Source organism: Pygocentrus nattereri, chromosome 18, assembly GCF_015220715.1.
Source record: "Pygocentrus nattereri isolate fPygNat1 chromosome 18, fPygNat1.pri, whole genome shotgun sequence".
NCBI lineage: Eukaryota > Metazoa > Chordata > Actinopteri > Characiformes > Serrasalmidae > Pygocentrus > Pygocentrus nattereri.
This window is the reverse complement of record NC_051228.1, coordinates 31,674,400-31,690,958: the sequence shown is the minus strand read 5'-3', so window position 1 is coordinate 31,690,958 and position 16,559 is coordinate 31,674,400. Positions and strand designations below refer to the sequence as shown.

General features: G+C 40.5%; 2 protein-coding genes across 2 annotated transcripts in view; one reads left to right on the top strand and one right to left on the bottom strand.

Moving 5' to 3' along the window:
- Nucleotides 1-16,559, top strand: part of smpd1 (sphingomyelin phosphodiesterase 1) — a 50,502-nt gene that overhangs the window by 2,394 nt on the left and 31,549 nt on the right. The window lies entirely within an intron of this gene.
- LOC119265946 (mesothelin-like protein) lies at nt 1,931-15,369 on the bottom strand (the record flags this gene model as incomplete). The annotated part of the gene is made up of 15 exons (XM_037546996.1): nt 1,931-2,184; nt 2,997-3,240; nt 5,614-5,708; nt 6,431-6,564; nt 8,737-8,870; nt 9,013-9,168; nt 9,785-9,969; nt 11,353-11,482; nt 11,623-11,713; nt 11,936-12,126; nt 12,990-13,116; nt 13,467-13,549; nt 14,916-15,048; nt 15,153-15,202; nt 15,325-15,369. Coding segments are annotated over 15 exons (1,887 nt in total), but the record flags the coding sequence as incomplete, so codon positions are not given.

Sequence of the window (16,559 nt, the reverse complement as noted above, 5' to 3'; positions counted from 1 at the left end):
TAAAGGCAGACGTGAAATCCACAAAGAGCATCCGGACGTAAGAATCCTTATTCTCCAGGTGGGTGAGGGCAGTGTGGACCACAGAGGAGATGGCATCCTCTGTGGATCGGTTTCTCCGGTACACGTACTGATGTGGATCCCCAGTGACATCGATGTTGGTTTTCATGTGGGTCATAACCAGTCTTTCAAAGCACTCTGTGACCATCAGGGTGAGGGCTACTGGCCGACAGTCATTCAGTCCTGTCACTGTGGAGCTCATGGGGACTGGGATGATGGTAGCGGTCTTCAGGCAGGTGGGGACAACTGCCTGGATTAAAGAGGAGTTGAAGATGTCTGTCAGCACCTCGGAGAGTTGGTCTGCACAGCACTTCAGCACCCGCCCCGGAATGTTATCTGGGCCAGCAGCTTCACGGGGGCTAATCTTCTTTAGGACCCTCCTCACTTCAGTTTGGGTCACGCTGAGGGGCTGTTCTCCGGGTGCTGGAGTGAGTCTGGTGCTGGGGGGGTGTATTTGGGTTCGCAAAGCGGGCATAGAACTTATTGAGAGATGCTCTCATGTGATACTTCATGGGTTTCAGGAAGCTTCTTTTACATTTACTGTCTCTTAAGTTCTAGATATTTTCCAGGTAAGTGTTCAAGTGTTCAAATCACATCATAATAACAAGTTCCAAAACAGACTTATTATTTTGACTAAATTACAATGCAATGCCCAACAGTCTAAATAATAACTGGGTAAGTATGCAGTACAAACTCCACAGTACTGTGTAATTATTGGGGGGCTGGGGTGGGGGGGTTGGGGGGGGGTTTCTTCTGGGTTCTTATATTAGAAAACTGTCTTTGCATATTGTGCAGTCATTTCATACCATATAACTGACCCTGTACTTAGATGCCTTTCTGATTTACTTTCCTGCTTAAGTGTGACATAACAGTAAAATGTGGTGTAAATATGTTAAAATAGTCCAAATATTTATGAGGGATTATAATACATCCTTTAGCAGCTCAATAGTTTGAACTTGTTAGTCATTTCAGAGCATTTTAGTTAGACTATATTAGTATTCCATATAATTACGCAATACTGGGAAGATTCTACCTCCCACCTACTCAGTTAATATCTAGAACCTGTTTGGCCATTTGGGTGTTATTTAGTTAAAATGTGTCAGACCATACCATCGTGTTACCTAAAATAATTATGTAGTACTTTGGAGTTTATACCTAGAACTTGGGATTTTCAAAGAAAGGATTACCATGATTACAACATGGCCAAACACAGCCGACGTACTTCTTTATTTTTTTTATTGGGGCTCCTTAACCGACCCTAAAAATTGTGCCTGAGAGGTTCATGTCACCACTGAAGATCTGTGTGATTGTATAAGCCACATCATTTTGTCACACTATAATGTTTTTTATGTAATTCAAAACAGTCTCTTGCATTTTTTTTCAAAGCTGTTGTCATCTTTTAGTTGAATTTATTTTAATTTAATAGTTTGCTATATTAAAAAAACACATGCACTCAAAGCCTACAAATGTTTGAATGTTATTTAATGTAATTTATTTTATATTTCAATTTAATTTAAGGTTTGTTTATGCTATTTTATCAGGCTTATAAGCAATAATCTTGAAAAAAGCTAAAGTTGTTAAAACATGATATTTTTATTGAGAATGAATATGAAGTTGAACAATTAAGTGAAGGTTAGTCAGGAATAGAATCGTTTAACATGACAGTCTGATTAGTTAGATTTAAACACTGATCTTACATTAGTACCACTAAAAAATTTAGAAATGATACAACACCACAGTCCCATTAGGCTGAAACAGCAACACCAAACACCAAACATCTTCAGAGCATTGATAAATATTGCTAATCATTTTGATTGCACAATTCTGAATGGACAAACACATCTAGGCAATAAACATCTAATTCCTCTGAAATTTTGCTATTAAGTTAAAATACAGTGCAATGTATTAATACTCACATAACAGAAACATGGTAACTGAACTATGAATGTGATTATAGCGTGAGAAGAGTAATAAAGCTCTGAAGCTGTATTTTGTGTGTACGTGTTGGTGACAGTGTGATAGTTAGATGGGTAGATGGTTATTGCAGTGTGTGCAGTGTGATGGTCAGAAGTCCTACACACAGAGAGATGAGCCACAGTCCTGAACCACGATGTACAACAGCTGAACCTGAAACAGATACACACACGCTAATATCATATATCATAACATAATGCAGACTAAGGTCATTACAATAATGGGCGAACACTACTGCAGGACCGAATGTCAAATGTATTTTTCCTCACATTAGGCTGCGTCATGACACTCTCTGGGGTGGGCTCACAGTGACGTAATGCTGATAGCAAGTCAGGCTGGTTGGACAAAAGTGAGGTTTTTTTTTTGTGGCCTTTAGATAATTTTACCATCTGTAAGACTTATGCTACATCACATCATCACTGTGATATACACTGAGTGTCAAAGTCAGCTGTTATAACATGTTGTGTCATGTCACACCCAAAAAAGTCCTGACGCAATCCATTTTGATGTGATATCTAAGTCAACAGATGCAGCCTTTAAACAGAAGATGCATTTGGAATAAGTCTTTATAAATGTTTATGTAGCTGATTCATGAAGAGCTTATGTACACTCATAACAATGATGCTTCTTTAAAGGTTCTTTAGTAAAGCAAATTGTTCTATAGAGAACCATGAACATTCAAAGAACCCTTTGTATGATTAAAGGGTTCTTTGCATCCTGAAAGGGCTCTTCAGATTGATTGAGCATGTGCTGTAGATGGTTCTATACAGCACCTTTTTGAAAAGAGGTCAAGCGTGTAACAATAGCTGAACCCTTTTTATGGCGTTATGAGGAATATAATAACTTTTCCAGTGATGATAATGAACATAAACCAACAGCGATGGCACATCACACACAACAGCAGTGAGGATGAAATGGAATGCTGCTTGTTCTGAGAATGAGCCTTTTGATGAAGAGGGTCTTACTTTGTGTTGTGGCATTGACTGTGTAGTTGGTCTGAGTGGTGGAGGTGTTAGTCGGTGGCACTGTAACATTAGTTGTAGAGCTGACGGGATCGTCTTTGCCTCCCACCAGTCCGATGTTCAGGGTCGCCAGTTCAGACTTGTATTGCTGATCCGTCCACGACCGAACTGCTGTGGTGTTCTCAAACAGCTTCAGGCTGTCCAGATTCATTCCCAGAAGACTGCGCACTGTGTTGACACTCAGGGTCTGAAACACATAAAATGTTGTGTCTTTAGTTTACTAACAAATCCCTTTAGTGTATTAAGTTCCTTAAATAGCTAGCGGATAGACTGATTGTTTTCATATGTAGGTTCTTAGCTTCAAACATACTGGATATACATTCCACATGTTAAATCTTAGGTATTATTTCAGCTGTTCGGCTAACGTATCTTGGTTAAATCCAGGGGTAGTCGTGGGCTGGAGGTTAGGGTACCAGCTTTGCGACTGGAAAGTCACCAGTTCGATCCCCTGAGCCAACACCTGAGCCCTTGAGCAAGACACCTAACCCCCTACTGTTCCCTGGGCACTGTCGATACGGCTGCCCACCACTCCGGGCAAGTGTGCTCACTGCCCCCTAATGTGTGTGTGTTCACTAGTGTGTATGTGGCGTTTCACTGTATGGATGAGTTCGACTGTGGAGGTGAAATTTCCCCGGTGTGGGGCTAATAAGGGTCATTTAATCTTCATGCCACAATAATTTTGCAATGTTTGAACAACTGTGTGTTTTCTGAGACATGCCACTCTGTACAATTGGTTCGTAAACAATCTGGACTTTGTGGATTGACTTCTTAGAACCTTAAGTGCTAGAAGATGAAGTCGGACAGGCCCTGAGATCATTGCCCAAGAAGCAGCCATAGGAATCAATGGCAATGCAACAGAGATCTTTCAAGATTCTGAAGATTTGTTTAAAAGTACTGATCAAATTATATCAACCAACCTGGAAAACTGCTCAACGGTTGGAAGGCTGTAAAATCTGAATAGTTTATAGAAGAGTCTGTTTATACCAAAGAAAGGAGACCAGAGGTAGTGTTCAATTGACTAGAGTAAAAGTTTTGACTGGAACAACCTCATGAAATCAAGGGATGTCCTCATGAAAATGGGTTTAGCAGAGCATCTGCTCATTCTAATGAGGAAACTCTACCCTGACCAACAAGCCCCAAACATGACAAAATGGAAAAACAGACTGGTTCCACATCAGCAAGTTTGAGAAGTCTGCCCAGTGTCACCATTGTTGTGTTATCTGTATGCTGAACATACAGTAAGTGGAACAAGGCTAGATAAAGATAATCGAGGGTTTAATATTGGTAGATATATAAATACTCTTTGATTTGCAGATGATGACACATTCTACATTGCCTGATTGACTGTTTATGATTAAAGTGTCCATTTCAGCTGAACAGCCACTGCACTCATAATGTGTATTCAGATGGTAATGGCTTGGCATTTATCACCCATGATAACTTATATAATGTCATTTATTATCCATGAATCAGTGAACTAGACCAGTGCAACTGAATATCAACTTGAATTGGTGGGAGATTGACCATGATTCTGTAATTCCTGAGTCCTTATATGAAAATACTCATCTCATTTTACACTCTACTTCAGGAAGGAATAGTAAAATTTGGTGGTGATTGAGTGAATATCATTAACTGCAAAGAAGCTATTGGAAAATTAGGCCTTCAAGGCCAAGAAAAGGAGGGTAGCACTGGTGTAGACTATGGAATCCAAAGCCACAAACCTCACAAGGAAGGGAAGAGGTTTTTGTTTTTTAAAGAGTGCTTAAGACAACTTCATGGGGAGGAGGCTGGGGTAAACAACTTTCATGGCACAAATAAACCTGTTTGCCTCCATAGCTGTGTTTTATTTGCACAAAGCAAAAACATTACTGAGGACCAGCATTATTGACCCAACTTGTGAACCTCACCCAGTGGAAACTTCAGTGAACCCTTCATTAGAGTCATGCATTTGTGCTCATCACAGGGAAGTGAAGCATGACACTGAAAACTTTTAACAATGCCCCAGGGGGGATGAGTCAGTTGGCTTTTAGTAACAGGGAAAGCATCACGTCAGTTGAAGAATCTCGCCCACATAGGCCGCTGCAAATCTAAAGTCTTGAACTTTGGGATTTCAAATGCACCATTAATATTTCAAAGGCTGATAAACTCAGTGCTGGCTGGCCTGGTATATGATTAATCTATGGTGCACCTAGATAACATTGTGGTGGCTTCACCATATTTTAAGGAACATGTCAAGGATCTAGTCAATTTCCTCTCAGACACTGGTTTGAAACTTCTTTTCGGTACCTGGGATAAAACGTCTTTCAGAGGGTTTTAACCCAAATAAAGAGCAATCAAAGAGAACACAAAGGCAATCCCCAAGGAATTCCCCAAAACCCCCTTGACAAACAAGTGAGGCAATTTCTTGGCATCAACTATAAGGTTTGTTACAGTAATGCCAAACTGGCAGAACCACTGATTGCCCTGAAGGGGTGCTTTAACTCAAACAGACTACTTTGATTTCAAAGGCTAATGTACTGCCATAATGTACTGTTTTAGACAACTGTGTTATTATTCATACCGTGAGCACAGCAGGGCTCAGACTCATGAAGGTGTTGATGTCCATGCTGATGTTCTGAGCAGATAGAGCTCGTATGTCTTCCACAGGAGCTCCACCTAAACACACAGAGACACATTGGTGTTTTGATTTGACAAGAGATACTAGAAAATAGAATGCTAAAAATCTTGTACCCATTAAAGATAATAATCCAAAACCACCATTTCTGAAACAATCTTACTTGTCCTGTCTAGAAAGATTACACAATACACAATAAAGTTCACTGCTGAGATCGGCGTTATTGCCTGTGAACTTCATACACAACTTCTCAGGAGGTATTTTCATTTAAGATTGGAATGTATTTATAGACAAGAATTTCTGTTATTTTAAAAAAAAGTAGCTGAAGTCTTTTGGGCTAGCCAGAAGTACAGATATCTTTTTCTAGATTTGTCCTCAATGCTGGAGACATTGCAGGAATTTGATATTCCTCACCAGCACACCTGATTTAATTGAATGAATGATTAATTAAATTAGATTTTCCATGACAACTACAAACGCTATCAGGCTGCTATAACGAGGGGTTATAGAAGACACCTATATACATACAATTAATAGTTACTGTACGAATGTTATTTGTATTGATCCTAGTATTCATGTTTTTTTCCTGAAGAAATAAACACACTGTCCACATAAACAGCTTCTTAAATATCATTTTCTCATATGCATTGTGGTTTACCGAGGCAGGTCCGATGAGCTGGTAGTACATATATTGTTGTGTTGTTGCTACATCTGTTGCTGAATAGGAACTTAACCTGAATAGCATGCATATCAAGAGGTTTACCCAGGTAAGAGCTGATGAGCTGGTAGAACGCTGTGGGTTCACTGCGTTGAGTGCTGAATGAGGAGTTGGCGATGCTGTACAGAGCTGATTTCTGATCGATGGAACACGACGATACATTCACAGAGTTTGCTTTCCTGTAGAAAAGAAAAAGAAAGACGTAACTCATATTAGCTCTAAAGTAATAAGCCTGTCACTAAACTAAATAAAACCTACAGGAATCAAATGCTGCCACAGCAGGCTAACATGATGTGATCTTATATATATATATATATATATATATATATATATCCATCCATCCATCATCTTCCGCTTCTCCGGGGTTCGGGTCGCGGGGCCAGCATCCTGAGCAATGAGGCCCAGACCTCCCTTTCCCCAGCCACTTCCACTAGCTCCCTGGGAGGGATTCCGAGGCGCTCCCAGGCCAGCTGGGCGATATAGTCACGCCAGCGCGTCCTGGGTCTTCCCCGGGGTCTCCTCCCCGGTGGACGTCCAGGAGGCATCCTAACAAGATGCCCGAACCACCTCAACTGGCTCCTCTCGACGTGAAGAAGCAGCGGCTCTACTCCGAGTCCCTCCCGGAGGACCGAACTTCTCACCCTATCTCTAAGGGAGAGTCCAGACACCCTGCGGAGGAAACTCATTTCGGCCGCTTGTATTCGCGATCTCGTTCTTTCGGTCATTACCCAAAGCTCATGACCATAGGTGAGGGTGGGAACGTAGATCAACCAGTAAATCGAGAGCCTTGCCTTATGGCTCAGCTCTTTCTTTACCACAACAGACCGATAAAGAGCCCGCATCACTGCTAACCCAGAACCAATCCGCCTGTCAATCTCCCGCTCCCTTGTACCATCACTCGTGAACAAGACCCCGAGATACTTAAACTCCTCCACTTGAGGCAAGAGCTCATCCCCGACCCAGAGAGGGCTCTCCACCCTTTTCCACCTGAGAACCATGGTCTCGGATTTAGAGGTACTGATCCTCATCCCGGCCGCTTCACACTCGGCTGCAAAAGAGCCATGTACCCCGTACTCCCGAAGCACCTCCCACAAAGCACATGTGGACTGGTTGGGCAAACTCCCATGAACCCTCCAGATATATATATATATATATATATATATATATATATATATATATATATATAAAATGTGTAGGTGGTCATTTATACTTAAAAATGTTAATTTATTTCAATACATTCAATTTACTTGGCAAAGTATTTACTGTGCATCACTACAACTAATAAAGGAGTTTCTACTCATTTTGCATGACTGATCTCCAAATATGTGGTAATACAGGTGACAGAATGAAACAGTGGATAAACCGTTTAGAAGTGTCTAATTTGGACTTGATAAACTCCCAATGTGTGTTGCTTAAAACTAAGTGTCACCAATAATTTCTCCTTTCACCCTTTTGGTTTTTCATTTTTAATACTATGTTCACAGTAAGTTAACGCCGATTCACATGAACATGTTCTGGCCACTCTGGATTAAACACAAACATTTCCAGCTAAAAGTGATTCCACGTGTTTTATCTGAAGCTCATAACTGACGTTATCATATATCTGATCTTGTGTGCATCAGTGTTACAGTAACTCTGTCACTAAAGAGACCTGCACAGAGCTGCAGCCGCTATTTAACTTTCCTAACAATAACCAGAAACATTGTTTAGACTATATCAACAATGTATCTGGAACTACCAGGAGGACAGAAGTGACATTTTCTCTCTCTGAATCTCCCACCCCCTGTAATTCAAAGCATCATTAGTTGATTCCTCTGTCACTTCCTAATTATGTCAGTAGTTGATCTAACATGCAAGGCCTTCAGTCCAGCTCTTCAAGTCCTAACTAAAGGGAGAGCTCATCTGGCTTCATCTACTTAGATACCACAAAGGAAATAAGCTTTAAGAATTTCTTTTAAGATTTTAACCCAAAACCTAACAATGCAAAAATGTTTCAATTATTGAAATGTTTAAAATAAAGTTTAAGTACAAGTGTGATAATTACATTAAAAATAAATAAACTGAAATTACGGATATAGAGTACATTTTTGGTTGATAGGGACCATTTGGCCTAAAATACTCTGAGAGGGGTCTTTTGTCTATATCGTGTAAGGAGATCACCATGAAAAGATTCAGCCTGAAGTTATTAGAGCTAGAAGATACAGACCTGTCATGTATTATCAGGATTTCGCTTGAGTAAGTAATTTATCTGAATTAGCCAATCACACTGAACATTCCCTTCTGTATGTGAATCTTGCACAGTTTCTAAAAACAAAGTACTCACCAATCTGTGTATATTAGATTAGACTTACTTCAGGCTGTCAGCAGTGACGGTTTTGAGAACATTGAGATCCAAAGAACAGAGGTAGGAGCCGATCGCATTCAGTTCAGCAGTTCCCAGAATGTTTCCAGCCACGCTGAGATACCTTGTAATCACAGCTTTACTCTACACCACAAAAGACAAATGAATGTTTTACACAAAGGTCTGAGAAAATGATTGAGCTGGTTTCTGGCTCCACTTAGTGGATGTCTGTGAAACTGCAGACAGCAGGAATAATTCTACACAGATAAAGAACTAGACGCGCTACCTGCTCTGAGGTCCAGGCTCCATTATCAGAGACCATCAGAAAGGACAGCGTGTCGATTGCGGTGATGTTCCACTTGCTGATGTCACTAACAGTGGCCACACGAGACACAGCACTCAGTAGCTGTACCACACTTTCTGGAAGGCCTGATGCGTAGAGCTGCAACACAGACACACTGTCAACAACTCACGGCCCACAACACAAAACATATGTGATGCCACAAAATATCCATCATATAGAAATCAAATCTGAGAGCCAGATGTATGTATGCACAGCGCTTTGATGTCTTCATAATATCTGCCCACAATGCACCAGAATTAACATTAGATTTAAAGAAAAAAAACAAAACTGTCAGACAGGAGTTGCTCAGCTAAACTGAGCAGAATATGTAGTCACAGTAATTAGGTTACACATGTAATCTCCATGCCTTTTGTGCATGAATACACAGACAATTGTACTTCTGTAACATATATATATTTTTGTGTGTGTGTGTGTTGAAACAAAACCTTGTATCTCCATTTTTGTGATTCAGTTGTTGACTGTTTAGACTTGAAAATGCTGGTTTCTTTTACATTGTGTGTAAATTTCATGATGAATGAAAACTGCTTGGACGAAAGCAAGAAGAAATGCATTCCGTGTTGTTCAATGACCTGTAAACTATACATTTAGGCTTATGAGCCAGTTTTGCACCTGAAACCTCCACAAAAGGCTCAGCCTATCAAGCCTACAGTGTCAGTAAGACGTTATCATCCAGACGTTATTTAGTAATGCTGACCTGGTTTAGTTTGTTCAGAATGATTGTCAGGAAGCCAGTGTCCACCACTTTCTCAGTGATGGCTGCCAGGTTATCTTTCAGGAATGCGTTGTCCAAGCATGCGTCAAACTGAGTGGAGTCGTAGCCAGCAGGAAATGAGGGATCTGCGATTGTTGCCTCTGTGATGTTGTTATCTGTAGCACATACTGTCAGACAAAGAGAGAGAAGAGGAATTCACTTACACCGCTGACATGCACAATTTCAATTTAATACGTTTTACATTACAAATTACATTATCAGCATAACAATTTCATTTTAAACTAGAACTTTTAACAGAGTTCCTGGAGTGTTTGCTTCAATGACAGCATGCACTCCAGTTGCATGGGCTTCACAAATTTGTGGAAAAGCCTTTGATGAACAGAACAAATCCATCTCTGTGCTTGTGAGTCCAGCCTGTGGGCAGACAAAGACAGATGCCAACACCAATCCTCATAATAGCTAAACTGCAAAATCTGAGAAAAAACAGTCAACAGGGCCCACGGGCCTTATAGTGTAGCCCCAGACACCAGCATTGTCAGGACAAGCTGAGACACTACCTACCCACAGGGATTTCTTGTTATCCCAGGTGCTGCATCTTCCGGTTTTTGAGCTATATACCAGTAACCCAGGGGAGGTTCTCACACCAAGTACATACAGCTTTGAAACTGAAATCAAGCTAATGTGGCCCAAGTCATCTTTCTCCTTACCAGCAATGCTCTTGTCTGGGCCACAGCAGTGCTCAGACAAGTGCACAGACAAGACAAGTGTCCAAAGCCCAGACAAGAGCACAGCAGCACAGAAATATCCACTGTCCTTGGCCATCCACCTCTTCATCCAGAAGATGAAAGGGTGTGGATCATTTGGGTTGGGGGCAAATCCAACAAGGCACCCACCATCTCACTTAATGTATCTTATAGATGGCAAAATACCCTCATGGACACTCATGGACAAGTGAAAACCAGCTAGTGACCTCTTTAACTTGCCCCTTCATTTGCATAACCAGCTCAGAGAGAGGAAATGACAGCATAGTATGGCTAGAGGAAAGGTCATGGACCCTTGCCCAGTACACTGTACATCGCACCATCAAGCACCTTCTCTCAAATTGTTCGTCACAAACATTAGGAGGTCAGCTACAACACTCGGTTGGACACTAGAGGGCATCATAGGGTGCCTACCTACAGCTAATTTAAATCCAGTCACTGACACCTGTGCCGTCTATTTAAGCAAAGGCTTGATTCATCTCAGTTGGTCAGTCTTGCATATGCACTGCATGTGACTATTCATAAGTTGAGGCATGTGAGCTGACAGAACTACTTGTTAGAGAAAAGAAAGACTAGGCTAAGCTCAGTTATATTTATCTTTTACATCAAGCCTGCTCTTCACTTCAGTCTAGAAGCACCTGTCAGTCTTCATAAGACAATGGGAAATTGCCTTTGAGATCATTTTGGAACATCAACCTAACAACTAAAGACATTTCAGCACTGGAGGACTTGGTCAAACTCTATAACCCCGGTGTGTCAGTGTGTGTTTATACTGTAAAGCTCTGATACCTGTTTTTGTACGTGTTCCTACTTTGACATTTACAGTGGATTCTGTAAAGAATCTCCGGAGCTTCGATATCTGGATCTTCTGCTTCTTCAGGGATGGAATGAATGTCTTCAAAAATGTTTTCTTTGTAGTCTTTAAGAGACACACAGAAAAAGAGTTTATGTAACACCCAACAATCGGTGAATTAGAAAACACTAATTACAGGAAAATGTACAAAGTGAAAAAAAAAACAATAAAAAAGCAAAAAATAATTAAAAAACAGGTTTACATACAGAGTCAAAATTGGTCCAGAAAGCTTGTTTGAGGTAGAGGGGCAGGATGCCCAGCTTGTTCAGAGTGTCCAGATTCCATGATGAGCGATTACTGAGGAAAAAAACACAATGGCATAAAGGTATATTTCTTTTTTGCTGGTAGAGATGAATTAGACAAATCACAGACTCCAATTGGTCAGTCCAATTATACCTGTGACCACTCATTTTGATATGGTCAGTGTTGAAAAATAACAGCACAGATAAAACCATCACATTTTTTTACAGCTATGTACCATAAGCATAATATACATACACAGTTTAATGTGTTTCTCACCCATAAGTAGTGTTGCCAGTGTAGAGCAGCGTCTGTATGGCGGTGACCTGAGAGTCAGAAAGATCTCCACAGTTCTTCAGTTTCTCCAGGATGAGTGGGTCAGAGTTCTGGATGTAGGTGGAGTCCAGTGTGCAGGCCATGTTACCCAGAACCTCCACCTGAGTGCTGTTCAGACTCACACCAGATATACCCTACAAGAGCACAGATGAAGAACGAGTGTGAGAAGGACTGACCGGGTTTTTGTAGACAGGAACTACTGTCAACAGAGTTTGAACATCTTCATTTAGGATAGAAACATCTTCAGTAACAAGAAAAGAGAACTGTGATGATTCTAGCAGTTAAGATGATTGTGCTCCGATCAAAGGCAGTTTAGACTCAAAGCAGAAAAGCACATCAAGTTTTTGGAAAAAGGATGCATTTAGTTGTTGTATGGCAGAGGACACTTACTGGGATCAGGCATAAAGTTTACTTTTACCTGGGTGTGTAATTAGTTATCCAGTTGTGATGTTCCATGTTTTGCATTACATTACTCACAACATAGTCATATAGCTTGGCTATATATACAGTACTGGGTGAAAGATTTAGGCATCTAAGCACATTTTTAAACGATTGACCTCAGCAGTGAATTTATGTTCATTTGAAGTATGAATATGACTTTAGTCTAATGTATATTGTGATAAAAACAATAAAAAGTAACAAGAATTTCTTGGTTCCATATTTTTCCTGGACACCTTCACAGCCGCCACAGAGACTCGTTAATATCATCAATTATGTCATCAGCTCAATTTACTGAAGCACTGATTGGTCAAACCAGGATTAAATCATTAATTAATGTTCTATAAATGTTGTTTATTCATATATTAACACTTTTCTCAGCAAATAATCAAAAACTACACAAATAAATAGATGTTGAAAATGTGTCTTGCACAGTATATATATATATATATATATGCTTTGTTGCTTGTGTGTCAGTTTTTACATTGTACATTGTGAAAAGTTTTCTCGCTGTAGTGTTGATTTCTATAGCTACTGTATGGTTGTGCGTTTCTTTTACCAGGCAGTTCTGTGCATTCTGAAACAAGATGGACTGTCTGTTGAGGACGCTGGAAAGAACTGAGAAATCTGCTCCACCCACAGCACTGAAATATGACCTGCAGTTCACCTTCTGGACCTTCTCATAGCTACAAAACACACAAAAATATAAGTAAACAAGATAGAAGTGAGTAACAGTTAAATAAACAAGTCAACCAAACAATGCTAACTCAATGCCAAGTCACAGGAATGTAAGCTATAGATTAATAGAATAGAAGAGAAAAATCCTGGCTTTAAAAGTAGAACTCTACCTCAAGAAAATTACACAGTGAGCAGAACAGAAAGATAAGTAAGACTACTTTTGTTATAATTTCACTTTATCAGGTCAGGCTCACACTCCATACACGGGTAGAAAAACTAAAAACTATAAGCCTGATCATGTTTACTTCAGTATAGCTTAGATTCGGACAGCAGTGAAGACTGTGACTGTGTCACACACCTGTAGTAGAGAAGCATGTCAGCAGGTAAATCAGTGAAGTTCAGAGATGAATCGTATTTCATGTAGTTGTACATGCAGGTCAGCTGCAACACAGAACACATTAAATTATGCAACACTTATAGTAGGCTTTCGCTTTCACTGATTCCAATAGCACCTAACATGTCCTAACCAGCCAGCCAGTCTCTCCCCGCAGCCTCAACAATGCCTGAGGCAGTGCAAACCCAGAGCTCGGCCTTGCACAAGCACAATTACACATGGATCTCAGTTCCCTGCCCATCATTTCTCCCCTTCCTCAGGTCCTATTCCATGTGCCTTTGTTCTGCCACCCACTGTTCACTGTATGTTTGCTTTGTCTTCCCCATCATTCTCTGAGTTTGTTTTGACTTCTGCAGCATTTAGCATGGGTGTTTTTCTCTGGTCTCATGCCTTTCCTTTATTTGCTTCCTGCATTTATGGGTTTTGACTTCGATAGCTTTCGTTTGTTTTGGTTTTGTTTTGACTTTTGTTTTGATTTTGCACAGCTTCAGAATTTGAGAGGTTTTTGGTTTTGTCTTACACAGGTTTACAAATTAAAAAAAAAATAACACCAGTGATTATAAATAACAGCCCAAAACACTGACTTTGATCTCACCCTGGCAGAGCAGCAAGATTGCCTGGCAATGCAGTAAATACCCACAGGCAGGGGAAGAAGAGGCTGGTTGGCTTCACCAAGTAGGAGAAAGCCTTGGTGCATTTGCTAACCTTCAGTACCACAAACTACACTGCTACTACACACGCTCTCATCAAGTTCAATGCTCTCATCCAAGAAAAACTGGTGCTTCTTGCCTTCTAGTTCTCCAGGGTCAGATGTGATCGCATGATCAGAATGCTTAGGGAAAACCATGAGACATAAATGTGGGTGGAAAAGTAGCCTTATTACAATGGGAACAAATCTGAGTGTGAAATTTCTAAATCCATTCAACAGCTTGTGAAAACAGAGTGCCCAGTAGGGGGTGCTAGTGCGTTTATCAATATGTAATCAATAAGTCTGCCTTTAGCCAAGTTCATTAGCAGGCCGTTAGTTAGCAAGGCTCAAATGGCCAAAAAATTCATTCAGATAAGAGTCGCATGAGTGGAGAACACATTACATACGGTGAAAAATAAAAGTTAAATGAGCAAGAAGTAGAGGAACCAGGGGGCAGGGTTTAGAAGGGGCATACCCTTCTTAATGGTGGATGTTCTATCCCCATTACAAGTTCACGTATAGCACTGAAAGAAGACATTTACTTCAGAACATCTATGACGGCACTTATCGCAACTGCCCCGCAACACCATTTTCATCAGGCAAGTATCCGTGATGGTACCAATGATGACGATGAGGGTTGGTCCATCAGCTTTCAGCACATTCAGAATAACATTGGGTATTAATGTCAATTAATTATATAATAATTAATGTCAGACTGCACGTACCTGAGGCTCTTTCAGGAAGACCTTGTTCCTGCCAGCACGTGGTCTGCAGGCTCTCACCAGCTGTGTGACTTTTGACCATGGTAGTTTCTGAACCGAGCTGCAGGTGAATCCCTGTAGTATCGATTCCGACAGCCTGCAGGGGGAGAACACACACAATTAAAAACAAAAACCCGTGTTTTTAGAACTAAAATATCGTTCAAATATTATGTATTTTCTGCTTGGCTTGTGTTAACTCACTCTTCTGTGTTGTCACTGGCGCTGGCCACTGAGCTGAACAACACCACCGCCTAGTAAAAAGAAAACAGACATACACAGATTTAAACATTTATAAAAACTTTTATACTTATGTTTGAACCAGCTTATACCATCATTACCAAAAAAAAAAACAATTGTGAGTGCGTGTTGTTACCTGTTCTGGTCTCCAGCTCTTCTTGTTGATGAGTGTAACATTAACAGAGGTGGAGACGACAGCAGCACAGGTGGGATATACCCTGCCAACGCATCCGGGACATTCTCCACCACTTTAGTCTGGTCCACAGAGACAATCTGGAAGACAAGGCAGAAAAAGAACTGCCTGATTAAGTTTCGCTTAATGTTGGATTTTCTTCTGCAGTTTATAAGATGCAGGAACTTTAGCAATGAGATATAGTGCACATGTAAACCCATCTGAATGAGCACCTTCTGGACGTATGTTTCTTGCAGAATCACTGGTGCTGACAGAACGTTGATGATGAATGTTGGATTCTGGGACACGGTCAGAAGCTCAGTGGAAGAGATGCTGGAGATGGCTGCTGAAGGAACGCCTGCTATGAGTGTGCCCAGGGTCACCAGGGAGGAGCCACTGTTGATCTGTCAATCAAAGTATTTATTCAGATTAAATATTCAATATAATATCATAATAGAGATTTTAAAAAGAAGAAAAATGCGACATTAAGTCAAGACATCAAAGTCAGCTTTGATTTGAAAGCACTGAAAGTAATTTAACACTGTTACAATAACAGTAATAAACAACGTCAAGACAAACAACTGCTCCCTCAGGCAGAAATGTTTCAAGGTCATGTTTCTGATGCTACATGCTTATATAGTTTTGTGAAGTGGTATAATCTGTTCTTTTCATTCTTCATATCTCAGTCTTCTAGTCTAGATTTCTGCTGTCAGTGTCATCAGATGACAATGACTGGCTCAAAGGAATATTGATCACAGAACAAGTCCAGAGAAATCATATTCAAACTAATTTCTCTGGGGGATTTTGTGTACAAAAGGTGGCCATTCCATTATTGTTCACAAGATGTACAGTGGTGTGAAAAAGTGTTTGCCCCTTCCTGATTTCTTATTCTTTTGCATGTTTGTCACACTTAAATGTTTCAGATCACCAAACAAATTTGAATATTAGACAAAGATCACACAAGTAAACACAAAATGCAGTTTATAAATGAAGGTCTTTATTATTAATGGATAAATAAATCCAAACCTACAGGGCCCTGTGTGAACAAGCCCCCCACCCCCCCAGTTCTAAAGCTTTGGGACTCCAGGGAACCAAAGTGAGAGCCATTATCTACAAATGGTGAAAACATGGAACAGTGGTGAACCTTCCCAGGAGTAGCCAGTTGACCAAAATTACCCCAAGAGCACAGTGACGACTCA